The sequence below is a fragment of the Lonchura striata genome, chromosome 2 (assembly GCF_046129695.1).
Source record: "Lonchura striata isolate bLonStr1 chromosome 2, bLonStr1.mat, whole genome shotgun sequence".
Classification (NCBI taxonomy): Eukaryota; Metazoa; Chordata; class Aves; order Passeriformes; family Estrildidae; genus Lonchura; species Lonchura striata.
In genome coordinates, this window is record NC_134604.1 from 27,636,522 (window position 1) to 27,663,551 (window position 27,030).

At 46.1% G+C, this 27,030-nt stretch overlaps 1 protein-coding gene across 1 annotated transcript in view; it reads right to left on the minus strand.

The window, feature by feature from the left end:
* FSTL1 (follistatin like 1) overlaps window positions 1–25,700 on the minus strand; it is a 52,224-nt gene extending 26,524 nt beyond the window's left edge. The window contains exons 1-2 of the mRNA XM_021549021.3: window positions 25,599–25,700; window positions 25,441–25,500 (exon numbers count right to left, since the gene is read on the minus strand). Coding sequence (XP_021404696.1) covers window positions 25,441–25,500; window positions 25,599–25,601 — 63 coding nt within the window. The 5' untranslated portion in view covers window positions 25,602–25,700. The remainder of the gene's footprint in view (window positions 1–25,440; window positions 25,501–25,598) is intronic.
* Between the last annotated feature and the right edge of the window lie 1,330 nt (window positions 25,701–27,030).

Here is a 27,030-nt window from a genome sequence, read left to right on the forward strand (position 1 = left end):
TTGCCCAGATATTTTTTTCTGCTGGATATAGAACATGAATTTTAACTGACCTAAAATGCAATTTTTGAGTTTACTCTCTGATTCAGCTAGGAAATTAAAAAAACAAAACCAATAAGCTATTCCAATGGCTTTGTTCCTATAACATTGTTATTTGGTGTCGAAAGCAACCTATTCTTCTAATTCTTTCATCTCCTTCCATCTGGCTCTTTGTGACTGTGTCTGGAAATAACCAAGGACTCTTGCAGACATTGCTCTCCCCCTCTCTCTGCAGCCATGGGATTTTTTCCTGTCTAGTTGGGAAGACTTTGGATGCTGACTCCCATGGCTCAACTTTCAAAAACAAACAAACAGAAAAATAAAGCCACATCTCCATTTGATGGCTATGAGAACCCAGAGAGATGCTGCTTCAGGGAAGGCATCCCCTCCTCTGAGCCACTCCAGCAAAGCAGTAATTTAATGAGGCAGCTCCCAGTCCAAACTGTGCTAGGGCTGCAAACCCCATCCCTGCTCTGCTCCCCTCTCAAACACTTGCTCCTGCTCCATTGCTTCTCATCCTTCAGACACCCATGCCTGCCTCCTGAGACACACAGTGAGTGCTGCAGCTGTCAGCAGAGGAGAATATCATTGCCCTGCTGGCACCATCCAAACCCAGCTGGGCAAGCTAATGGGCACTGGGAGGCTGATATGTGCACTCAGAGATATGCAGGCTTGCCTGGAGAAGCAGAGTGCACCCAGGACTTACACAGGAACAACATGGCACTGCCTCCAGTGCCTGGGTCTTCCCAGCTCTCCTCCCATGATAGGTAATTTCAAGAGACACTGCCATCACCTCTACACACACCCAGAGGTGGCTCAACTTGCAGAGACATAAAGGACCTGAGCAGGTCACTGTAGTCACTTGACCACAGGGCTTTTGAACTCCACTAGCCTGTCTGGCTCCAAACCAGTTAGGGTGAGCAATTGGTGCCAGCCACATGTGATGATGACAATCTGAGCACTTGCCCATCTCACCTTCCTCCCTGCCCTGGAGACAGTGATGAGGCATCAGGGACTTGCTATGAGCTTCAGTCATGCCCTGGGCAAGAAGGAGAGGGCTCCAAGCCCTGCTAGTGACCCCGAGGCTCTCCATGCCTCCTGCAGCCTGCGTTCCTAGAAGAAGGATCACTGCTTGAATCACCTCCAACAGCATGAACTATTCTCTAATACTTCCTGAGCCCTTCCCAGGACGTTTTGCTTTCTGCCCTGTGGCCTGGCTGGGCTGCATTTCAGAGATGAAAGGCTGTGAGCACACACAGATGCCGGCATCCTTACGCATTCCTGGCTCAAAAGTTTTCCTCGAAGCAGCTGCAGCTGCACTGCCAGGGAGGAGCAGCTGCCTCCCAGCCCAGAGAGAGCTGCAAACCCCAGCTTGCCAGGTATGCTGCAGGATCCCAGCACAGACCCCTCTGGCTTTGGGACCAGCTGTGACCCCCTTGGGCCCCCAACTAGCCCAGCAGAAACCAAGGCAGCTTTCTTGCTTTCCCTGAGAGTTACAACTGCCTTAAGGAGACATGGTGTAAAATGTAGAGGCCATGATGCTATCAGCACGCAAACTTGCTCAAAAAAAACATGTGTTTCTCATCTGTTTTGTCCTCATGGCTCCCAGAGCGCATCACAAATCAAGCATGTGAAGCACCACTGCCCACAGCTGGGAAATGTGTGCTATAGGGAGGGAACCCAAAGAGCACTCGAGGTCTTGGGCAGAAAATTCAGGGTTTGTGCAACACCAAAGTAGTCAGTAGGGAAGGCACATGGAGGGCTGCAATACAGACATCTGCATGTATCCATCTCCCCTGCCCAGCTCTAAGACAAGCCAAAACAAATTCCCAACCCCAAATGCTGAAGGGAAGCTTTTTCATAGTCTCAGCATGCAGCTCAGCCCCATCACAATGTTACAGGGAGATTCTGTCAGTGGCCTGGCAGAAATTCAGCCCAACATACCATCCCCTCAGTGGTCCCCACTTCAATTCAGCATTGATGCAGGAGCTCAGCTCTGACCCTCCACAACCAGCAAAAAAAGGTGTCTCCTTGAATGATGGCCTCCTCTGTACCCCTCCAAATCCAGCCCTTTGTTCTGACAGGATGAAGCTGGCACAGCTCAGGAGATCAGAAAGGGAGCTCTGAAGGATCACAGCAGCCTACAGCACCAGGTGCTGGCAGAGATATGCTCAGAGCCTGGGTGGAAGTTGCAGCCCTTTCTCACATAACTAAGATAGGGAATTATAAACACAACCATGTCAAAAAAACCCCAAAACAAAACAACACAAAACCCACCAGAATCTATGGAAGAGTAACCACTAAACCAGCTGGATCCAATGTCTTGGGGAAATCTTGATGCCCTCATGCTTTGTGCATTAAAACCAGAGGCACACTAACAGACGTGGGGCAGAGATTTCTTCAGAATCCATGGTATTCCCTTAGCTGGCCAGTCAGTACACTCCTTTGTGCAAGGGAGTCCCTGTCACAGGGGCTGGCCTGTCCCTGTTGTGAATGCTCTGAAAAGCAATGTCCTTGCAGTTGCCATGTGTCATATAGTTTATCATATTGTTTGAGGCAAGTGCTCCCCTATTTCCCTCCCCTGTCATGTCTCCGAGGTGGGCTGAATTAACTGCATGTGTTTTTTTCTGTGAGTGCATAAGCTGCCATATGCACACAAGACAGATTATAGCCACAGTAAACAAGCGGCTGTTTCTGTGTGTCCTCTTCACACACACCCTTTCTCCTAATATTTCCTCAAGACGATTATTTCTTTTTCATACCACATCGGCAGTCAAATGGCTCTGTTCCCATACAACCTTACTGAAATCACAAGGCAAGAAAAGGTGTCTTTGTGCCATCCAACTGATCACTAAAACAACTCATGGCTGCTCTAGGAGCTGTAGCTGGCACAGCTCTGTCCCTGCATCCCAGTGTTGCTGAACCTCTGGCCCCCTGGCTCTGTCTTTTCCACCCTCAGCATTGCCCTGGATAAGGGAACCCCAGGCAGGAAGAGAAAAAGTACTATTCCAGAGGAGAAATGTGTTGTTTTCTTCACACCACCAATGCAGTGTGAGGTTTTCAGCAAGGATGCTCCTGGTAATAACTCAGTCACCTGGAGTGTCTCTCTGCTACGCAACCCTTTCTGCTGTCCACAGGCTGTTTAATTTCTCTCTCAAGTGCCAGACCTTCTGTTCATTAGCACTGAACTTTCTCCAGTTGCCAGCAGCTCTCATTGCTCTGTGTTGTCAAACTGTAGTCTGCTTCCTGTACGGCGTCATTCCCTCTCATGATTGATTTTTACTCTGTAACTTTGTCCTTGTGGAGACTTCATTTCATCAAGGTGTTTGGGCAGTCACAATCTTTGATATCTTTTTAATGCTTTGGAGTAAGATGAACTTCAGCTCCCCACTCCCTGCCTGTCCAGATGACTTTCATTGCCCACTTTACCAGCACGCTGCTCCTCCTGCCCTCCAACACTAGTCCCTATCACCAACTCTTGCCTTCAATGGGGTCACACAGCTGAGATGTACACAGGGCTGGGAGTCACCAAATCCTTGTAAGTCACCAAGTCCATCCCTATGTTACCGGTGCTCCCTCTTTGTGCAACTCCATTTACATGAGACTGATTAAAGGCTGCTATTTTTGGCCATCTCATATCCACAGAAAGCCTGGTCTCAAAACTGTCTTAGTTATAAGCTTTCCCCTAATGTCAAGGCTGACTCTATTCATGGCTGATTCATACATATTTATTCACACTGGAATAGGAATGAATAAATTCTATGCTTTTGCAACTCTAAGCATATGACTTCTATACTTTAACTCAAACAACATATTTCCCTTCATGGCATTTCATTCCCTTGTCTTGCTCAGCATAAGGGAGGAAAAGAGAAAGCAAAAACAGATGTCTGACTTAATAAATAATGCTCTTTTATGAAAGTAATCTCTGTTTTGATTGTTGTCAACAATACCTTTAAAGAAACATGAGATCCAAAAATCTCCCATTGCATTGAAATCTGGGGGGCAGGCCAAATCAGAGGTGAAAATATATAGTTTAACACCATTTTATGGCCAGAAGAGGGCAAAGAAAGGTTACAAACCTGAATTTAATATTTTCACTACAGTGCAAGTTTAGCCAAGGTTCTAATCAGGACAGTAAACTATGATCATGAAATTCCCATTCCTTACAGGGAAAAAGAATCCTCTGTATAAGATGTGACATGCAAGATTAGGGATGGAGAAAAAGTAGAATGGATTTATTCATGGTTTCAATAGTCTGGGAGCAAACAGAGCAACATGAGGCAGCTCTTGTTTTGTTTCAGAGTGGGAACAGCCACCTCCAGAACTAAATCCCCTACTGTTTTGGAGCTGATATCCATTATTGGTGATGCTGTTACTTCAATGGGCAGCTGAAAGACAAAATACAGCATTGTCCCCACATTGTAAACCTTCTCCAATAAACCAGGTCTATGTTTCAAATTATTTGTAATTGCCTCTAAACCTGCAATTAAAAATGCCATGCTACAGGCAACATTTTCCATGGATGCTTGGAATCTCTGCTGGTATCTAAGTGCCCATGGACCACAGATAGAGCATGCAAAGATTCCAGGAACAATTCCGGGGACTGAGGGAGGAGGAGGAGGAGGAGGAGGAGGGTTGAGATGCTGCCACAGACCAGCTTCTATCTGGCTCTCCCACTTTTTTCCCCTAGCTTTAATTCCCATGGAAAGAAACTATTTTTTTTGCGCAGTCTTTTGCAAAATCTCTTCAGCAAGACCACATCTTTGTCCTCCTTGTTCCTCGAACAGCCCTTGTGATCCTGCTTCCCAGAGGGCTGGTTAAGCACAGATGGATTCAGACACCCTTGCCAGCTCTTTGCCTCCCACAGTCCAGGCAGGCATCCCATGCTTCTCCCCAGCACGGGGCCCTGACCCCGAGGAACTGGAGACCTCCAGCAAATCCTCTGCTGGCATCCCCAACAGAAGTCAGCAGACCACACAGGCTTAGCTGTCCTCTCTTCGATGAAGGATGCTCCCTTCTGGGCAAATGTGAGGCTTGTTTTGGGATGCAGGGGATAGAGAAAAAAGGGAGGGAGGAAAGCTGCATTGTTGTCTCTCCATTCTTGGCTGCTCTTTGGGTAAATAATGGACTTCTGTCTCCAGGGCTGCTAAGCAGCTCTAAATGCCCTCAAAGAAAGCAAACAACAGCACAATAGGAAAGCCCAGAAATAAATCCATTTCATTATAAATTCATTTTGTTTTCATTCCATTTTTCTTGCTAGCAAGAAATTTAGGTTAAGCTAAGCACTTTCTTTTCCCAGCAATCTCTGCTGGCTGTCGGCTAATGCAACAGAAAATTAGGCTTTTGACAGTGTAATGGCTTTGTTATGAAAAAAATGCAATTATATTATTTCCCAAGAAAAATTCTACAGCATTAAGTGTCTGAGCAATACAGCATTGTCCTTGAAGCTGTTGGTGAAGAAATTTTACATGAAGAAATAGCAGGATGAGCAGTCTTCGTGGGAAATTCATTTTACTGCATAGTTCTCCATTGCTCAGAAATGCAGACAAGATTTCATAGCACGGACACAATCTATATGCCAGATAACTGTGGTTCACAAGCTTTTGCCTCTATGCTACTTGCAGCTGTGTCACCAGAACTGGAGACTGTAACCACCTGAAGACTCCTCCATGGCACACAATAAACTATGTCAATTCATCAGTGTCAGCTCATCTCCCTGCTGGTGCTCCTAACAAACTTGTTAGCTATAGCTATGGCTGATAATCCAGGAGTAAGGAGGAAGAGTTTAGAGCACTAAATGGAGTGAATTTGTAACAGATATCACAGATATTTCAGTAATCCTTCATGCCTAAACTAATCCCAGCAAAGCTCCTTGAAGTTCAGCTGTGGACAGGAATACCCCAAGGCAGCAGGAGAAGCCACCAGGGGCTGACAGAGCACAATCCACCCCTGAACACCACAAAGAGAAAAACTGAGGGACTGCATGTTTTTGGGATGGAAACCGAGCACCAGGGCTCAGAGGCTGTACTTACCTTGGGAAATTCAAGAGAGCCAGGCACTAGCAGGAAAACCCCAGGCAACCAAGCTCAGACAATAAGGCTAATGGTGTGATCTGCAAGTTCTCAGACATGGTTTAGGGGTTAGCACAGACCCCCAGTGACCAAGAAGTAATTCACATTCAGCATCTCTAGGTAAGAGTTAAGACAGTCTAACAGCAGCATAGATGTTGGCCATTTGGTCTCCCTTGGCCCCACAGTTGGCAAACCCATACATGTTTAATTTAATAATGCAGACATTGCCAAAGCCATGGCAGAATCTCAGCCACAGCCTGTAAGGAGTCAAGTACCATGATGGGAAATGTTGTAAAGGCCAAGGTAAAGGCATAATTTTCCACACATCTGGAATTTGCAAGACAACCTCATGACTGGAAAACACAAAGACATGCCAAGCCGTGTATATGAAACAGCAGCTCTCAAACCCCTCCAACTTTACTTGGTTTCTACTTGACAGCCTGACCTCTTCTTAAGGTCCTCTGAGGAATGAAGAGCAGCTGAGCCAGCAGATTCACAGAACTCAAGGTGTCACCCACTGTTATGGGTGTAACAGGTAGCACCCAATGGTTAAAAGCAGCCTGACATTTTCTCTTATGAAAACATCTTTTCCACTGCTGAGAACTTTGCCAGCACGGAACTGCTCAGGTTGAAATGTTTCCATGTCAGAAGTTTGCCTCAGGGTGACTTTTCCTTTTAAAGTGTCAACAGAAAAAGGTCAATGGTTTCTAAGAACAAGATCAAGTTGTTTTGTCCATGTCTGAGGAATTGTTAGAGTTGTGCTCAGAACACAGAACAGACCTCATCACCTCTGCAAGAGTCTGAATTTGGTAGGAGAGTCAGCCTGATGCCTCTTGCTTGTGGGGAGAAGGCCACATCTCCCAAGGACTGTAGCAATTCAGTATGTGTTTGTGAAAATCACCAATTTACACACAGTGACCATTCTAGCACCTTTTTACTTCTAAATCTTCAGTCTTTGCTGCGAACAATCTTTCCCCTTACAGCTCACTGATCCAAATTACATTGCTCAAACACAAGCTAAACAGGAATGCCAAATGAACTCTCTTCTGGGATTGCAGGATTTCACAGACACCTGCTGCTTGGGGTAGAGCATGGAGCAATGAAATGAAAGGCAGGGGGGCTACATCTCCCTTCCAGGTCATCCATCATTACAACCAGCAAGGCTGAGGCCAGAAGAAAAGAGGACAAATAGTACAAGGGTGAAGAACTGGTTCAGCAGATGGTTTTCATAGAAGAGGCAGGCTCAGGACATGACTGAGAGCACAGAGAAGAAGCTGGGCAGGTAGCGCATGATCATCCCCTGGAGCTAGAGTCCCCGTAGGACCTGGGTCGTGTGGCAGCAGATCCCAGCGTGTGCTTTATGCTCCCTCAAAAAGCAACCACATAGTGGAATGAAGCTCAGGGCCTGAATGAGTACAGCAGCAGTCTGAATTCACAGGTACCACAAACCCTTTGCCTGTGAAGATGGCTGAGCTACTGCTGCTCCACTCGTGAAAATTCCCTCTTAGTTACTGCATAAACAAGCACTCTGGAGCCAAGCACAAAGGCATCTCACACCCTCATGTCTGACCTTCATCTTTTCTTATTTATATTTTCTCAAAAGAGAAGCATAGCCCTGTGCTCTTCACAGTAAAGAGTCAGTGATTGCCACCACATCTCTAGACAGAGGATGAAAACCACCTGGATGTGATGACTTTATTTGCTTGTTTTTGGCTAAAGCAAGAGAGACGGAGTAACAGCCTACCTTACAGAGATTTGACAGCTGCTCAAGTAATTAAGCAGTAAATTAAGCAGCAAAAAGTCTGGTTACTAGTGATAGCACCTGAGTGGATGGCATGAAAATTTGTCAAGGAAGGTTTAGGTTGGATATTTGGAAAAGGTTCTTCACCCAGAGGGTGGATGGGAGCTGGAACAGGCTCCCCAGGGAAGTGGACACAGCCCCAAGCCTGACAGAGTTCAAGAAGTGTTTGGACAATGCTCTCAGGCACATGGTGTGGCTCTTGGGGTGTCCTGTGCAGGGCCAGGAGTGGGACTCAGTGATGCTTGTGGGTCCTTTCCAACTCAGGATATTCTATGATTTTGAATGCTCTAATGGGCTGAGATAGATGATACAGCAGACAGCAAAATAAAATTACAGATGCTCTGTACCACAGAAGAAAAAAACATTGAGGAATATCAAACCAACTGCAGCCAGAGCTCAGGACTACAAGTCCCACGTGTCTTCTTCCCCAGTACCAGAACAGCACTCACCTACAGTAATTTACTCCTCTAAGAGCCAGGGTCCTTCTGGGCAGCCAGGTCTTGCCAACACAAGGCACCACCTTAAAGTGTCATTTGCCCTGATCACACAAACAGCAGCCACACAAGCAGCACAAATCTCCCCCCAACACCCCCCAAAAAAAAAAAAAAAATTTTCCATAGCAGCTGGAGCTGCAGCTCAGCAGATTTACACCTTTGAGCTCAGGAACATGGGATAGGGGGGTATTAAAGGCAAAGCAAAGGTAGTAGAAAAAGATGCATGACAAGGCAATGGCCCCCACAGACGTGAAGGGTGCCTGAACAGCAGCAATTCCTCCCTGAGCATAGAAGCTGATTGTGCTAGACTTCTAGACTTTGGGAAATGTCCCAGAAACCTACAAGTTTATAGCAGCAGCAGAAGCCAAGATCTCTGCCCAGACAGCAGATCTCTAATTACCAAAGCCAGGTCAGTTGGCTTAGTGACAGGTTATTTCCATGGGGGTTTTTTGCTTGCTCATTTAGTGGTAACATTTTTTATGTGCCTTTCTTTCCCCGTACAACAGCAAGAAGCCAGACACCGTGAATTTCTGGTAGCCTCCCTAATCAGAGGGAGTGTCTGTGATGCAACTTGGAAACACAACCCTAACCATGCTTTCGACCACTGGGACTCCCAGCTGCTACTCCTTGAATCAGAGGTGACACTGCTGATGATCTGAGCTTGGCTTTCCAGCCTCCTGGGAACCATATAAAGATTGACATTCCCCTTTTTACCTATTGCATCCAGTCTCCCTTTAACCTCCTCCCTCAAAGAGAAAATCATCTGATCTGCTTCAGTTCTTCTGCCAGGGGAGAACATTCATCCAAACAGCCTGACATTCACAGATGTTGGAAATGCTTAGTGATACAGAAAGGAAACAAAAGCCTTCAGCCTTGCTGGAAACCCAGCCCACAGCACCAGCCTAACTCTGCCTGAAAATATCCCCTCTGATCTGAAAAGGGGCAGTGTCCATATTCTCCCTTTGCAACAATGAAGAAATGGCTGAGTTAATCTTTCTCCACAAACCTCCTTGTTTGTGGAACTATCTAGACACCAGAGAGACATGTGGCAGGCTGAAACTTGGTGTTTTTCATACTTTATGTCAAAATCAAATCAAAGGCAGGGGAGTGCACTTAGTTTGGACATATTTTAAGTTAAACAAGCATAAAATATTTGGCAAACTTCCCTTGCTTAATGCAGTATAAACAATTTTAGCATTCCACAGAAAACTTCCCATTTAATGAATGCAGTGAATAACTAAAGAGAAGGCCACACTATTCTTGCAGTCTTCATTAAGCACAGAACAGCCCCAGCTTCTGCCACAACTTTAGCAAAGTCCACGTATGACATTAAGTGGTTCATTTGCAGCTGAGGCTGCACTGGGAGGTGAAAGGAAATATCACTGTAGGATGGTAGGTTCTCCTGGAGAACCCAAGTGAAGACAAGCCAATTTTTGCCATTACTTTCTGGGGGGAAAAAATAAACTCTGATAGACACAAACCAGAGGCAGACTAAAGGTTTCAGAAGTCAGTCTCTGGCAAATCCAACTGCAGCAGTTTAAGACATTAGCTTGCACAGCTGCCTGCCAGCCTTGGCTGTCCACCTTGTTGGCTAGCCAGAATTTACTGCTCCCCTAATAAAGTCAGCAGAAAGAAATACATGCTTGTGCCTCAGCCACTACAGTTTGCAGCCCCATTGCAGTATTAGACTGCATTGCTGATGATTGGTAAGATCCCAGACTGTATATTGAAGGAAGGAAAGAACAGATAAGAACAGAACAAAATGTCATCCTTGTCATGAAGGGCTTAGAAAATACTTGAAAGAAAAGAGGCAAATAAAGGTGCTAAAGAACTAAAGAAATATATTGATTCCACAGAAACTGATGCAGCATTCATTGCTGTTGGAAAGGCTGGTTTGGCTACTTACTGCTCCCCATGGGGGCAGGGAACTGTAGGTGCAAAAGATAAAGCCAGGTCTGCCAGAGTTATCAGCACTGCTCATGCTCCCACCAGCTCAGAGACCACTGTAAAAGTAGGAGCATCCTCCACCACCTAATTTAGTATAAGGAAGCCCTCCTGACCCTAATACCTGCACTAATGACACTGCTCTCCCCTTCCAGGTCTCCCTTCCAGGAATGACATCCCCTGAATGTATAAGCAGTCTATTCTTACAATTCCCAATGCAACCAGGCCCTCTACTCCTATGCAGAGCAGATTTCAGAAGTAAAATGCAATGTGCTGAAAGAAATTAAGATAGGAAATTTAGAAGGGACAATAGATTTTATTTTTTGACAAAGGTTTAAGAAAACCTAGGAAATTCACACACCCAAAGCATTTATTAAAATATGTCCCTAGAGCCAGCTTTGACAACCATGTCAGGAAATCACTGATAGCCTTTGAATACTGAGAAAGAAACCTTAAAAGTACATATAATTGTGTATTGTAGACATAAATCTCATGTACTGGATTGCCCCACTTGCTTTGTTAAACAAAGCTACACTAGACACTACCTGTACTAATGCATAGGCTGTAGGAAATCTAACAAGATAAAATGATCAGTTTCACCCAAAAATATTTTAGAAATAGCATGTGATACTGTAGCAATGTATTGAGCCACAATTAACCCATGTAAGGTGCTGCAGGCCATCTGGAAGTTTTGCAATTACTGAAAGTCTAATACTGTGCAACAAAATGTTCAGGAACTCAACATGGAACATTTTGAGGTTTTGGTTTGTTTTGGAAAGAAAGCCAGTCTTACTTTTCAGCTCTCCAGTAACTTGGGTTAGCTCAGTTTGAGATAACCTAAAAACAAGCAAAAAAACAACGCCAAAAATACCCACTCAAAAAACCCCACTACCCAAAGAAGCCCCAAAGTTCCTTACTGAAAGTCTAACAGCACTCCTAGAATAAAAATTGCAAAGCTTGTGCCCATCCTTCCCTGCCAAACACCCAGACCCTCTGAGTGTGTAGGCACTTCAGGTCATAACAGGTAAGATAGCAGCCCTAGAAAGCTGTCTCACGAAGCTGAAGGGATGGTGTGTGTGTGTGCTCCTTTAGCCTATGGCAAAAGCAAGGTACAGTAAATAACCTTAGCCTGTAATGAAAGATTTACTGCAATCACAACACCCAACAACTTGATCGCAGCCTAGGCAAATCCAGCTGCTGGCTCTATGTTCTTCCTTGTGTTTTAAGTGCTCCAGCACTTGTAATTCCTGAGCCACTTCAATGCAGTAACTCACCAAAAAGAGACTAAGTATCTTACTGTTAACATGGATGTCTTCCACATTGTTGCTGGTCTTTAAAAACCTCTCACTCATGAGGCCTTGACACCAATTCTCACTTACTGTGTGAACCACAACCCTTACCCAGGCATGTCTTACTTGCTCTTGCCCTTGGCAGCCCTGACACTGTGAAACACATACACAAACACAGTCTAGTCCCAGCAGTGAACCTTTATACAAGAAGCCTTTAAAGTTTCAGTCAGCAACATTAAGTCCAGGGTGTGGATGAAAATCAAGTCTCTAAAGGGGCACAGTTTGCAGCTGCTTCCTTCTCCCCTTTAGCAATGAATACATGCTCCACAGCACAGGTATCCCAATTGGTTGTGCAGTAGTTCCTGCCAAGGTGTTGCAGCTCTCTGCTTCATCTCCCATGGTAAAGCTGCCCCACATTCAGTTACCAGTGCACACTGTGCCATAAGCCCTTCAGGACATGCTCCACGACCTGTTCAGTCATCTCTGCTGTGTGGTGGCAATCTCAGCCAAAGGCTGCGCAGGCAGCCACGGCCACACTGCACTTCAGCTGTCTAAGCCTAATCCTCCAAGTCCTTTGTTACAGCAAAACAAAATTGACTTTCATGAGCTTCATATCCTCCAAAATGCCAGGATGCCAGCATAGCCCTGCTATAAGGGATGCTGTTCTTCCAGTCACATCAATGTTCCATTAAATTTTTTTCCTTCACCTTCTCATATGTCATCAAACACAGCGAGCAATAGTTTGTGAAACACCTGTTTTACACCTCCGCATACTCCATACATGGACTTCACCATGTTTCTTCATCTTATCTGAGTTTTGTGTCTTCATCTGAGCTAAGACATTTTAATTCTTCCCCTCCCCACTTCCCTGTCAGAAACTATTCAACTGCAGAGATCAGATTATAATAACACTGGGACTTCAGCCAGCAGTATGCAGTGTGCCTGGCTTTTAACAGCTAAATCCTATAAAAAATAATGATGCAAATATGGGGACTCCTCCCCAAGACATCCTAATGCTTTCAACAACCTCTTAGGAACACATAATGCTGCTGCATGGGACAAAGGCTAATTTGGGATTCCTGGTACTTAACTGTGTGAACACCTGCTGGCTAAACAAACAGGCCTAGGTATGAAAGCTGAGAAAGCTGTATTCACACTCTTTACTACTGTATGATAGCTGCTTCCTGAAAGCAGGCATGAACTGCACTGCATTATCACCTAAATATGGACATGGGGTAGAAAGCTCTTCTTTAAGAATCTTACATGCTGACACAGGATGAGGAAAATTCTACCAAAACACCCACCTTGAAGTAGGCTCAGACCACTATCATAATTTAGGAGACTAACTCCCCTGTTGTCCATGAATGTTAGATACATTATCTGTCCTCAGCACTAATCCAATACCACATGGGAAGTCTGTGGGAAGCCTTGCAAGTCCATGCCAGGAAATCACTGAATACTTAGAAAAAAACCTTAAAAGTACATATAATTGTGTATTGTAGACATAAATCTCATGTACTGGATTGCCCCACTTGCTTTGCTAAACAAAGCTACACTAGACAGTACACTACACTACTAATGCATAGGCTGTAGGAAATCTAACAAGATAGGTAAGCCCATCCTCACCTTCTACCAACAACTGCAGGTGTTCCATGACACTTTCCTGTCATTCACTGCACGAGTATGAGCAAGGACACAAAGCCCTTCTCACATGGAATTAAGCTGATGAATGCTTCTGCATCCACCCTTCAGTCATGGTACTTGTGTCCTTGAGTACATCACCTAGTGTCCTCTGGAATTTGCCTCGGCAATAAATGAACACTTAACAAACTCCCTGTTCCAGCAGGGGGCCATGGACAAATGTCCTATGGGGAGGTGGAAATCCCCTCTCACCTGTATGCTGCTGGAGGCTCTGAAGGAGAGGTTTTATGTGAGAGGAACCATGGGGACAGACAACAGCTTCTCTGAAAAAGCATTAAGGCTCTCTCCTGTATCCAAAAGACAGAGCAGCCAGCAAAGGGCTTCTGTCACAGGGGCTGTAGGGAATGTGATGGGGCAGAGAGGGAGGGCACCTCTTTTGCACTCCCTATGCTCCATTTTCCAATGTTTTCTTTCATGCCTGTAAAGATAAAAAATAAAAACTATGTTCACCCTCATCCCCAACATCTAGAGTTATTCTGGGGACAGAGTTCAGTTTTCAGCTGCCTAAGGGCAGAGAAAAAAAGAAGAGGGAGCACAAAGACAAAGCAGCACAGGAGATGCTCACCTTTCTTCAGGGCAGCTCACAGGCTCTGTAACCACTTCTTTAGATGCATGTGAAGGAAGTGTGGTACAAGCCTAAAAATCACAGCCCTGAGAAACATGGCTTTGTTGCCATCTTGCCAGACTTTTATTAAAAATTAGTTTCAAGCCTGCAGCAGAGCACAGGGTGAAAGCATCACCTCAGGAAAGGGAACTATCTCCTTCCACCTATCATCACTGACAGAAAAAGACTTCCAACTAGCTTGCCCACAGATAAAGTGCATGAGCTTTCTTTATCTGAATGCCTCTGCTGCCCAGTAAAGGCTGCCATGCAGGAAGATGGCTCAAAGCTATGCAAGCACAAACCTTCAACCTCGCCCTTTAGTCTTTCCAAGATGTGAACTGGAAGGGACCTGAGGTCAAGAAACACAGCCAGCTTTCTACTTTCTTTCAGAGGAGAAAAAAGTCCAACATCCCTACTTAAAGAAAAAAGTTGTTAAAGACAAAGGGAGACCATGCTCAGGGCACTGGCTGGGGAGCACAGGACCCCAGCAACCTTCAGCTGAGGCTGCCTGAGGACAGGCTCCAGCTGGCAGAGGTGTTGCAGTTTGGCTGCTTGCCTCCTAGAGGACACAAGCTGTGCTGAGCTCACCTCCTGGCCCCCAAACCAGTCAAATCTCACCTGTGAAGTCAAGAGGGTCAGAAAGACTCCAAATATTGGCCTTTAACTTAAGCATGTATTTTAGGAAACTCAAACCCAAGGCTTTAGCTGGTAACAACAGCACATTTGTGTACTAAGGGAACACACCCCCATTAAGAAAACTTCACCAGCTGTGCTTCCTGATGGTGTGTGTGTTAATGTATATAAACTCCCTAGTAGTAAATCAGGGCTCATAGTGGTTTTGCCTTTCTTCTTTTCACAATTTAGATTGCCCAGTATTTACTGATTCTCAGTAACGAGCACATGGAGGTGCCCCTGTCATCACAGAGTGAGGGAGCACTAACACACTGGCAAAGGGGATGCACTGCATGAGACCCAGTACTGAGCAAGAGATTAGCAAACTCACCTTGCCAGGGAATGGCTTGAGGAGCTCAGACTGCTCAGTTTGCCAAAGACAAGACTTGGAGCAGTCCTTCTGCAGACCACAGTTAGAGCAGTGGGGAAGAGACACACTGGACTAAAGGCTGCTTCTGTTTAGTGAATTAAACAGAAGATTCAACATCTGTAGATCAAGACTAGACAAATGCAAGCCAGAAATTAGGTGTAACAGCATGTGGGTAATCAACCACTGCAGCAACATACCAAACACAGTGGTATTTTCCATTTGTAGTAATTACTTAATCAAGATTAGATGTTTTTAAGACACATGGTAGAGTCCAGAGCAAATGGAATGAATAAAAAACCTAGGTATATGGGCTGTATTGTGCAAGAGGGCGGAACTAAAGCACAATAGCTCCTTCTGGTCTCACCATCTACCAATCTATGGGGAAAATTGCCCCTTTTAGTGTCAATGGAGCAACATTTTTAGCAACAAGGCATTCTGATGTTTACATGAAATAGTAAAAATAATACATTGTGCTACACCCACACCTCTAATCTGAAATTCTCTAAGCTCTTTACCATCACTATGTCAGCAAGCCTGACAACTCACTCGCTGATAAATTGGCATTATCAGCCCCCTTTCACCCACCTTGTGTTTTTTCAGAGTAGCTAACATCTGCTTACCATTTACATGGGAAACAGAACACTCAGGCTACCTGCCATCTTACCTTTAAGCCTTTTAGTGAGAAAATGGTCACATGGGTACCTTGAAGAAGCTGTCAGAGTGGAAAGCAGCTCAGAACACAGAATCGACCAGCAGCTTCAGATGCTCCTTCAGATGCTCATCCCCAATACAAACTTTATAGCATGCAAAAACTATATACAAACTTCCCTGACAAAATTCTGCCAACAAAATACTTTTGAACAGCAGAAGTCAGCAATTAAAGTGTTAAAAACAAAACAGAAAAATAAAAAATCCTTCAGAGTTGTTTTAACAAAATCTTCATATATGACAGACAGAAAAAAAAAGTAATTTCCATTAGTTTCCATGACAACCAATGGAAATCACTAACCCATCTTCTCTCCCTTGTCAACCTCTGGCAGACCTGTCAGGGAAAGCAAGGGATTATGCCCTGTGTAAGGTTCTCTGGTGAACCAGAACCCTGGGAAATCTACATTGCCATAATGTCAAGTGCTCCCCTTACAGCAGAGCTCTAGTTTTTTTCCTCTGAGATACTAGAGGATGAAGAAGTGCTACTACTTTCCTGTGAGAGCAAATATACCCCAGAAGTACAATCCCCTCTGACACACCCCAGTTCTCCCACTTTATGACTTGCTTCTTTCTCTCTTTGGCTTCATCAAAACATTCAACCACCTCTTCATCTGTGAGCCATTGTCTCACAACTTGAAGGTGGCCCATATTAAGCCCTTTTTGCACATCTTTACTGGCTGGCTAGAAATTGCTGTATCACCCCCTGGTCCACATTTTGTCTCCATTTTTCTTACTATTGCTATCGTTGCTGGCAAGGAAAATGATCCTCAGCAATGCCTGCTGCACCTTCTACATGAGAGCTTTTAAAATTTTCTTAACAGGAATGCATTCAGCCTTATAAACCCTGCTATGAGGCACAGCACCATCATTCTTCTTGTTTTACAGATGTGAGCACCACGTCTTAGAGGAATAGGATGCCTTGCCCAAAGCCTACATACAAATCATGGCATCATGCTAAGAGTGAGGACAATTGGTCTACAAACAGTCTGTTTGCATTTTCTTGATGCTCACAGGCTCTGAAAGTGTTTGAACCACAGATGCTCAGTCTGCTGTAGTCCCTCCACCCTGCCAAAACCCCATAGCAAATAAATATTAACCTGAAACAAAACCTCAAATAGTTGTCTCTGTTTAATGCTGGTTTACTGTTGACCTTGCATCTGCAGCCAGGATGGCCTAACTCACCCCAGCATCTGGATGTGTGCTGCTGCACTGCAGAGGAGCTTGGCAGTGATTTGTGAGGAGGAGTTAACATCCAGCTGTTCTTCCATCTCTTTCACGTGCACACAGCCAGGAGCAGCCCAGGCACGGTACTGGCACTGTGTGAGTTCAAGCTTTTCACATACCACAGTGAGATTTAACATTCACCCAGCAAGACAGGAAATCCACAAATAATCCACATTGGCTGCAAATTTTGCTACAGCCTCCATTGTCCCATCCCAGGTCTGGGTTGCAGGAGTTACCGGCAAGTAACAGGATTGGGCACAGTGGTTCTGTGCGCGTGGGTGTGGATGCACATGAGGTGTAACAAACCACTTTTTGTGCCCCTTGATTAGTTATGCTTAGGCTCAGTTTCCTCCATGACATCCTCCAGGGGGTCTGCACACAGCTCTGAGTGCCAAAGAGGAAAGACAAAGCACCAAGTTCAAAGTTGAGCAACCGTAAGTTGCTCTACAAACTGCTTCCCGCAGATTTCTGTCTTGAGGCTGATGGCATTTAGTGGCTATGAAGATATGAACTACAATCGCTGGGGAATGCTCATAAATTGCTTCTCTGGCCTGCAGCAGAAGCTGATCTCACACTCAAGCTGTTTCCTCTAGTAAGGCAGCAAGTACTGCAGCACCGCACCTACTTTTACAAAACTTAGAGCAACACTGTATCCTGAAAGAAATTAATATGCTTCACTAAACATGACTGAAACTGGCTTTTTAGTTTAAAAGTTGTTTGACAAGGTTCAAAGGTAACACCAAACAGAGAATCAGATCGCATACATGTCTGTTTCCTTTTCCTGCATTGACAGGAAGAAGGCAGCTACAGGGAGGTAAAAAGAGGTGTGCTAAGCACTGAGCTGAGGGGGCCCATAAACTGCCTACATGTAAAAGGTGGAGATAATGTACAATGTGTATAATGTACAATGACATGGGGGAGGCACTGTTTATCAATGAACACAGGGGTGTAATTAGGACCATAGTCTACTTGCTAACAGAAGAGGACTGTGAAGATATACTTACTAACTCTGAGATAGTCCAGAGCATAGTATCATTTTTCAGAGAACAGGAAGGGGGGACATCACTTATCAGGGATGTGTAAAACTGGATTTGATAAGACACTAATGGCTATGGTTTGTACAAGCACCTACTAATCCCAGGGCATGCAGTGATACCCTGTAGAAAAAACAGTCTGTTTTTCTGAGCAAGTAAAGAATAAAAAAGTACTCCCTTCTTAACCTGCTCCTCCTTACCCTTACACATCATCTTCTTCAAAGGGGTCCAAGCCCCAGTCCTGGGGATGACAGAAAAAGAGCTTTGTGAAAAACTGAGTCTCTGCTACAGCCTGACTTCTCCATGATCCATCCAGAGAGCAATTGGAGAGGGAGAGAACTGCCTAAAGATTAGGCTGATACTACTCATGTGGCATGCATTGTCTTAGGACTGGAATACCCCAGAGCTTGCATCATGGAGCAAACATGCTGTCCTCACACAAGAACACCACAGCTTTTCTGCCAAGCTGAAGGCAATGCCTCCCACATGAATGCTTGGTCCCTTGCCACCTTAATTTTCCAGAGCTCTGGGTCTGAATGCATGAACTGCAGACCAGAGCTCGGTCACAACCTTTACAGTTATCCCGGAGGAATTCTACTCACCCAGACAACTAAATGATCCAGACATTGCAAAAATTCCCCAATGAAATCGCTTCCTCCTACATATAGGAAACGAAACAACAATTCCAATCCCTCATACTTAAGCTTCCTTGAACATAAACATGAAAATACGGCCAAAACCAGGAGGGGAAAGAAAGTCCCAGAGCAGCAAGAAGTACATATGCAAGGAGTTACATCATGCAAAAGGAAAGCTCTTGGCTTCGGGCTAAAAATTACCAGTGCTCAAATGGCAGGGGCTGCTCTAGCATGGAGGGGCACCTTCCCCAGAACAGTCCTCCAGATCCATTGTCAGGAAAACAGCAACAGGTTCTGCTGCCAAAACCATCCCTGGACAACACAGCACTGGAGGCAAACTTATCAGCTGGCCAGTGCCTGCCAAAGCCCATCCTGGTGGATCGATGGAAATTCCTTGTTCTGACTCTCTGACACTCAAGCCCCAAAAATATCTCACCCATTGCAGTAGGGTGACAAGGAAAAGGCAGGCAAGGATAGCATTTCGGATGGCAGGAAGTACACCCAGGCTCTGGGCTCCTTCGTTAGGACAAGGTTCATCAGTATATCTCTCCATCAGAGGCAGGTACCTTTGCCAGCCCACTCCTGTCACCCCACTCTTGCTTCCCTTCTTATCAAAGACTTTAATATCCTCTGCTCCCCTTCCATGACTTGTAAGACTTAAGACCTTTTCAGTTTTGAGTCATACTACTGCCATGGGTACCTCCACAGCAAGTCTTTCCATAACCTCTCCAGGTTTCCTCACAGATACAAAACTAAAGAATTTGTTTCTGGCTATAAAACAATCTTCAAATCACTGTTTCTTGTTCATTGTTGGGAAGAAGCTGATTAAGCACTGAAAGTTCTACCAGTATTCATATTCCCAAGGTCTCTTGATCCTGTCTCAGGACTCTAAGCAAGAAACAAAGATGGGATCAGAAGGAACATGCACTGGCTAGGGACAACCAGCAAATAGCTGTCCAAACAGCCCTTCTATGCTTGGAGCATAGGGTGTGCAAATCTTCTCTTCCTGCAAGTGAAACACAGTGGCTCTGTCTTGGTGTTTTTATCTGTTTCTCTCCACTGTTCCTTCAAACTGCTTTGCTGCTCTTTGCAGTGCAAAAGGGAAGGACTAAGGAGAAGGCATAAGAAAAGCTGGGTTCTATGAGGTCCATTACACAGCATTAAGGTATTCTCAGAAAGTGGTTAGAGGTCCATCTCTGGGATAGCAGTTGAGAGGGTACAGCCAAGGAAAACACTGTTTAGCTGTCAAACAGTGGAAATATGGGATTCACTTCCAGCTGGAGTTAACAAGATACTAAACTCCTCTCCAGTCATCCACCCCAACTCCTTTGCTCTTTCCAAGGTATTTGTCCAAGAGGAGCCTCCAATTTGTTTCTAGCTTATAGGCCTCCTGATTCACTCCAAACAAGGTGCAGACATCAGCAAGTAATTTCACATTTGCAGATTGGAGTATGAATTTGCTTTTCATCAACTCTTACAGGCAGCCTTCATCTAAACCACTGCCCCAAGCAACCACAGGGCCCACGCCAAAACCAAAAGGTACACTGTAATGAGTGACAATATTACAGCACAATAGCAAAATTTCACAGCAGCTTATATGAACTTCACTTCTGGGTAGCTAATTTGCAAGGCACAGAAGGGACAGCCACTCGTTACTGCTGCCTGTTGTCTTCAGCCCAGATCACTATGGAAGCACATTTGAGAAAAAGTAGCAAGAAAATGCCACACAGTTGCTGCTTGTACTACAGTCATCTCTGCTTTAATGGACACCTCTTGACTTGTTATGCCATTTGCTTACTTAACTGCGGAGGATTTGCAATCAGAACCCCACAGTTGAGAGCAAATACACCCCTGCTCTAACCAGCTCACACCTAACTGTACACCATTGTGGCAAAACCTACCAAACTCTGGTAAAGTCCAGATGTGTATAACTCCTTGTCACCACCCAGATGCAGCTAGAGAAGGAAGTACGTTTCACAGCACAACAGCAGACTGGTCTTTTTGCTTGCTAAACTCAGAGACAACGCTGTGAGAGATAAATCTCTCCAAGGAAATGCTGGTTATTCTCAGATTAGCATAGCTATCACAGTAGAACAGAAGCCAGCCTCCCTGCAAAGATTGATGCAACCCAGGTAAACAAAGCATTTCTGGGAACCAATCTCATCTAGCTCACAGGACATGTGGCGGAAACACAGCCTGGTTAATGGGAGTCTCATCAGTCTGGGAAGAGACATCTGGCCGAGATTCGTGACAAACTCTCTTCTGTACAAAGAGAAACACTCCCCAGCTCATGTAACACCACACAAGAAAGATCAAAGGTGTTCTGAAGCCTCCCGATGGGTAAGCAGCTGTACCAATAACAGCAGCTGGAAAATGCAACAGGAGACTCAGCCAGTCCCTTCCTCCTGTGCTGGGAGCAAAGCTGCCTCCTCGGCAGCCCCCAGCAGCAGCCCCCTGTTAATTACCGGCAAGGAATTTGCACTCTGGCAGATAAAGTCATTCACTCAGCCACTGGCGCGTTTGCACAGAGCAGCACGGCTCTGACAGCAGCTCCATCTGAGGAGCAACATTTGGGTGCCACACACATGTAAGTGCTACATGACATCGCGTCTGTTGCAGTGCCACACATGCTGCTGCTCAAAGGTTACAGCCCCTTCAGAATACCAGGGAGGTTGTTTAAACACTCCTATACAGGGCATTTGGCCAGTGACTTCAGCACAGTGAGGTGCCTCGGGCAGAACTGCTTGGTCCATCTCCCAGACTCCAACTCCTGGGACATCTGCAGCACAGCAGCTGCCTGGTGGCACAGCACGCACCTTAAAAAATAGGCTTTGCACTGATGAGCCTTTGCTGTGTTCCCATGGAAGAATCATTTCTTCCCTGCCTCCCCATTTAAAAGGTGCTTATTGTCTTGAGATATAGCTCTAGCAACACCTGGTCTGGCACTCAAGGGAAGGATTTCAAGAAGGAAGACACCTATCACTCCAAAACCAGATCAAGGAAAAAAATAGATGCAATCTTTCCTTCCACTGAAGATGTGATTGCTAGACTAGACCTGGGAAGTCACTTTTATTAAATTATTTTATGAATGCGATGAATGCGGTACTGCTGTGTTGTATTGTACAAAGCCAGTGCATGTTAAAAACAGCCTCAGTTACCCACATCATTGGAACCATGCTGCCTTTTCTGTCCATTGTCCTGGCTAAATTATCAGTGAAAGCAGGGCTGAACCATTGAAAAGTCTCTGTCATTTAATTTCAAAAGTCAGGCTTCTTAAAATGATGGCTTCAGAGCCAAATACAGTTATGCAATTACATAGGAATCTCAATTTAAATTTAATCTGTTTGATTTATTAAGACATCAGTTTTTTAGGTTTTGTCCATTGCAAAAACATGGGAAAAGCTTGACCAAGGCAAGCTCCTGATGCTGGCCACACTGTGTGAACAGCCCAGTGGAAGGAAGTACACCAAGTCCTGTGAAGACCATCTGAATTCCCAGCTCCAAATCCCCTAGTGCACACAAGAACTCTGCTGGCAAAGGGCACAAGTCTTGGAAAGGGTGAAGAGTTGCTCTCCTTACAAGAAAAAGCAGCCAAGTCGGATCAAGAGGAAGCACTTAGGCGAGTTAAGCAAACAGAAACCTCTGCTGTTTCTCTCCCCCTTAACATCCCTTTTCAGCTCTTCATATAGAAAAATGACATAGAGGGAAACAGAGGTCAGGTGAAAAAAAATCATCCCAAAGTTACAGCAGATGTAGATACTGCAAACACCATGCTTTTAGAAAAGGTTGTGAATCTGCCTCCAGATATTTGTCATCACTGTGCTGCTCAGGTGTTATAGTGCCTCAGATCTGTCTGTACATCTCACAAGAGACTCTGGCCTTCCTCTGCTTGCACTTTTTAGCCAAAATGAGACAAGTCAGGTCAAAAGATTTACACATAATTTTTTCCAAAGACTGGCTCATTTGGCCAGAAATGGGTTAAGGTTATTCCAGAAGAACAGCTACAGGCCCCAGAGATTATTCTGAATAGCCAGAAAACTTGCAAGGAGCAGAAGGCAGGCCAGGTCAGTGACCTCTCCTCTTGGCAAGGCTGGATTCAAGAAAGGACTTGTATCCACAGCTCACACCAATATACTCATGCTGGCATAAACCTCCTTGCTAACATCTAAAATTTATGGTGAAAACCACTTTCTCAAAGATTCTGAATGAGGTTTAAGTGAAAATGAAAACAAGAAAACCTGTCACTTTTATTGTGAAGCAAATAACCTAGTGGAACACACAATGATGCTGGTATGGAAGTGGTCCCACACACCACCCTTCAGACCTCAATGTGCAGAATCAAATAGCACCTAGACTCCTCTCCAGTGTTAACTAGGTAACTTACTCCAGCAGGATGTGAACAACTGATGGACTTCTAATACATTTAACAGACATTTCAAGCCTCTCCCTTTTCCTCTTTCACGATGGATGCTTCCCAAAAATCACTCCATATGCTTTGGGAGCCCCAGCTGAGAATATGAGTAACTTCACATCTGTAGCATCCCTGTTAATACAAGTGAACAGCCACCTCATTGAGTCTGACCCAGGAAGAGAGAGATAAAAGGGGCTGTCTGAAGCTGGTGGCTGGCCTCCATCCGAGAAGTACAGTTCACCGTCTATTGCTCTTGTGACTATTGCTGAACCAGGCCAAGAAAAGCTCCAAAGTTCTGGCATGCCTCAGATTTTCCAGTCTGCATGAAGTTATGCCAGGAACATTTACTGAAACAATTTCTTTCTTTCTTTAAGGACTCTAATTATGCACCTAACAATGTTGTAGAAATGAATGTTGTACAAGAACCCCAGTACAACACAGAGTTTTGCTAACAAAAGGATTAGAACCTTAAGGCTCAGTGTTAATATTCTGAATATACTGAAAGGGACAAAGTGCAAGCTGCAGCAGAAACAGAAGGCACAGAGAGGGTTATCGCTTCCAAAATCTGGAAAGGGAAAACCACACAGGAAAATGTCACACTAACCTTACTGAATGCCAGTATGCAGTAGAGTAGTAACAGGAAACATTTAGAAGTGGGCAACCATCAAAGCTGTCTCTGAATTACAAGCAGCTCACCTTCAAGCACATCCCACTCCCTAGAAAATGAGAAGGTCTAAATATGCCAGAGAGTGGGATGCTACCCATGACTGAACTGATATTCACTGCTTGGCAGCCACTAGCAAACAGGAATCAAACTGAACCCCAAAACAAAAGTTGCCTGAAGTGTCCATTTTCCCTGAAACCGGACTAAGACCGCAGTCATCAGTCTCAAGTTTTGCTGAACTTAGACTGGAATCCAACCAAAACATTCACTGATTTGTCACTTGGACCATTGTCTCTGAAGCCAGTCATAATAATTCATTTAGTCACTCAAGCATGAATTGGCCTTTAAAACCAAGTTTGAACATGATGGCTGTACATTTTTTCTTACTTTCAGTTTGCAGGTGAGACACAGAGACATGACAGTACCTACATCTGGGAAGCTATCCAGGTACTACAAATTAGAGAACATTAGGCAAAAAGCAGGATTTAGCACTTTGACAATGTTAGTGACACCAATGAAATCACAAGTGCAGGGCCAGACATATTTTGGCTGTTTCTCTGGGTTACTGGTCCCAGAAGGCTTTACTCAGACCAGTGTCATCATTATTTAGCTGTTATTATAATTTTTCTTATGCTGTGCACCTCTTTCCTACAGAGGTGTTGGTGCATATTGACCAGAACTGATTAAGATTTATTTAGGGTTCCTAAGAAAATGAATAAACATGATTTAGCTTATTCAGGATATCTTTGGAGAGGATGCATGGAAACACTCACTACATAAGTATGTCACACTTTGGGAAGAATGTGTATTACAATATTATCATGTACAGGCAGATGTGAAATGCTGGTCCATACTACAGCTAATTCCCACTCCCTTCGGTTTTCATGACAGCAGCGACCAGAGCTCTCAGCTAACAACCACCCTGTCTCACATCTGCTCCTCCTGTCTCACATCTCCTCCTGGCCATTGCAGGGAGTTCACACAGAGCTTTGCTCAGGGACAGAGAGCAACAGCGATGGGCTCTATTCTAAATCCAATTCTTTACCATAACCCGGGCAGCACAGTTCACGGGTGGGAGGCAGAAAGAGGGAACCAGACGTGTTTATGCCTTTTTTTTTTTTTTTTTCCGTGGAGCCAAACTGCGATGCTCTAGGGTGGGTCTCACCATCTGGGAGAAATATGCAGAGAGGAAAAATGCACGGAGGGAGGACGAGCTGCCCCCCGAGTGGAACCGCTTTCCTCCGAAGGCAGGCTCGGCCTCCCTTCCCAGCCCAGCTTGAGTTCATTTTCCTCAAATCACTTCCACATTTCCCCTGCCGTAATTATCAAATATTTTGTTTCTGACTTCACTTTTTAGGGAGACCGTCGCAATCGGGAATGCAGGCACCGTTTGTTTTCTGTCAACAGAGCTGGGGGGGGGGTTGCAGCTGGGGTCTTTCAAAGGTTTTCAATGTCATTACAATGAAAGAAAGGAAGAAAATAAGAGCGAGGGAAAGAGCGCGCGGGAGAGAGGGAGGGAGGGAGGGATGGAGAAAAGGAGGGAGGGAGGTAAAGGGACTGCCCCGGGGAGCCCATCCCGGTGGCGGGATGCAGAGGTCCGGCCCCGGCGCGGACACAGCCCCTCGCCCCACCGAGACGCCCATCGGCCCCGCAACTTCCCTCTCCGCCCCGGCTGCCACTTTCCCCGGTCCCGGCTGCTCCCCTGCGGGTGCCGCGGCGCCCCCGCTGTCCCCACGCCGTCCCGTCCCACTCCCCGTCCCGCCGCCGGGGCCCCGCGCCTACCTCGGCTCGCAGGCGGGCGGCGGCCAGCAGGGCGCAGAGCAGCGGGAGAGTTTTCCAGATCTGCAAGAGAGGGAGCGGGGAGGCGGTGAGCGCGGGCCGGGCCGGGGCCGGCGGGGCGGCCGCCGCCGCCGAACTTCCCGCCCGGCGACCCCTCTCACCATGCTGCGGGCGGCACCGGCGGGGCAGGAGGAGTTGCGGAGGCGCCTTCCCCGGCTCCGGCTCGCTCGTGAAGGGAAGGGGAGGGCTCCCCCTCGCCCCGACCCGCCAGCCCGCGGCTCCACCCCCGGCCCGGCCCGGCCCGACCCCCGCCCCGGGGCCGACTCCTCCCCGGCCCCCGCCCGCTCCCCGCCGCCCCTCGGCGGTGCCCCCGTCCCTCCCGCCGCCGGCCCCTCGGCGGCCTTTGAAGGCAGCAGGAGGCTGAGGGGCGTCCGGGGGACTCGGCTGCCGCCCCACAACGCCCGGCTACACACCCCCGCCGGGCAGAACACGGGTCCGGGGAGGCTCCCCGAGCCCTGCCCCGGTGGGGGCTCGGCAGGACTGGCGACAGCCGTGCCGGGGCGCGGATGCCCGCCAGCCGGGTCAAGAGCATCCCGCCGGGGGATCGCAGCCGCCCCCCGCATTGTCACAAAAAAAGGGGAAACTGAGGCACGAGGTGGCTTTTCCACAGGCGGGACTCAGTGACTCAACCCACTGTTCCCCCACGCTCCAGCCCTGAGGCCACTGAAGTCCTGGCCACAGCTGCAGGTGTCACTCGTGTCGGGATGTAGGCAGGTTCAAAAATAAGGGTTTAGATGTAATCTGAGCAAAACAGGCAGCCAGGGCTTCACGCCAGGCACAGGGGCTCAAAATCCCACCTGAAATGCCTGGTGGTGCTCATTTGTGTATAAATACCTGTGATCCTCTTGTTTCAGCTCTTTATCTCTGAATTTCAGTAGTCTCCAGTAGATAGAAGAGAGGATGTGACAATGCAAAGAGACCCATTGCCTTGGGCACATTCAGAAACCTCTCTCACAACAAGCAACACTGACACCAGTTGTCAAAGGCATTTTCTCGAGTTTTGAGGGTTTTTGTAACCAAAAATGACACCCCTGGCTTTAAAATACCATCTCGCTCTGACCAAGCATGCCTATAAGCTCTCTTCCTGTTTTATTCTGTGCCCTCAATGCAGGCAGGCACCAAGGGAGATGCTGGCATGTGCACCCTCATTCAGAAAGACCAAAGACTATTCCAGCATCCTACTGCAAGGAGAAAACTCTGAGAAGAGTTACCCTAGATCAACCCACATCTGGTCTGTTCATGGCAGCTGTGCCATTTTTCTGTGCTTCCTCAGGTTCTGCTTCCTTACTCAGTTTTGTTTTTAGGACTACTGTTACTAATTTTGCATTTATAAAGCATCCTCTCCAGCATGTTCTGCTTCTGCCTGTGAATGGTACTAGTCTATAAATCCATCCTGAAGAGATGTCTAATTATTTCACTGCTGATGCTGAGCAATATGATTTTCATTGCTTGGTGTTGGTTCTTTTAAACTCACCTTTCATGATATACCTCTTTGTTTTGGAGTCACTGGTTGCCCTGCCTCATGATAGAGCA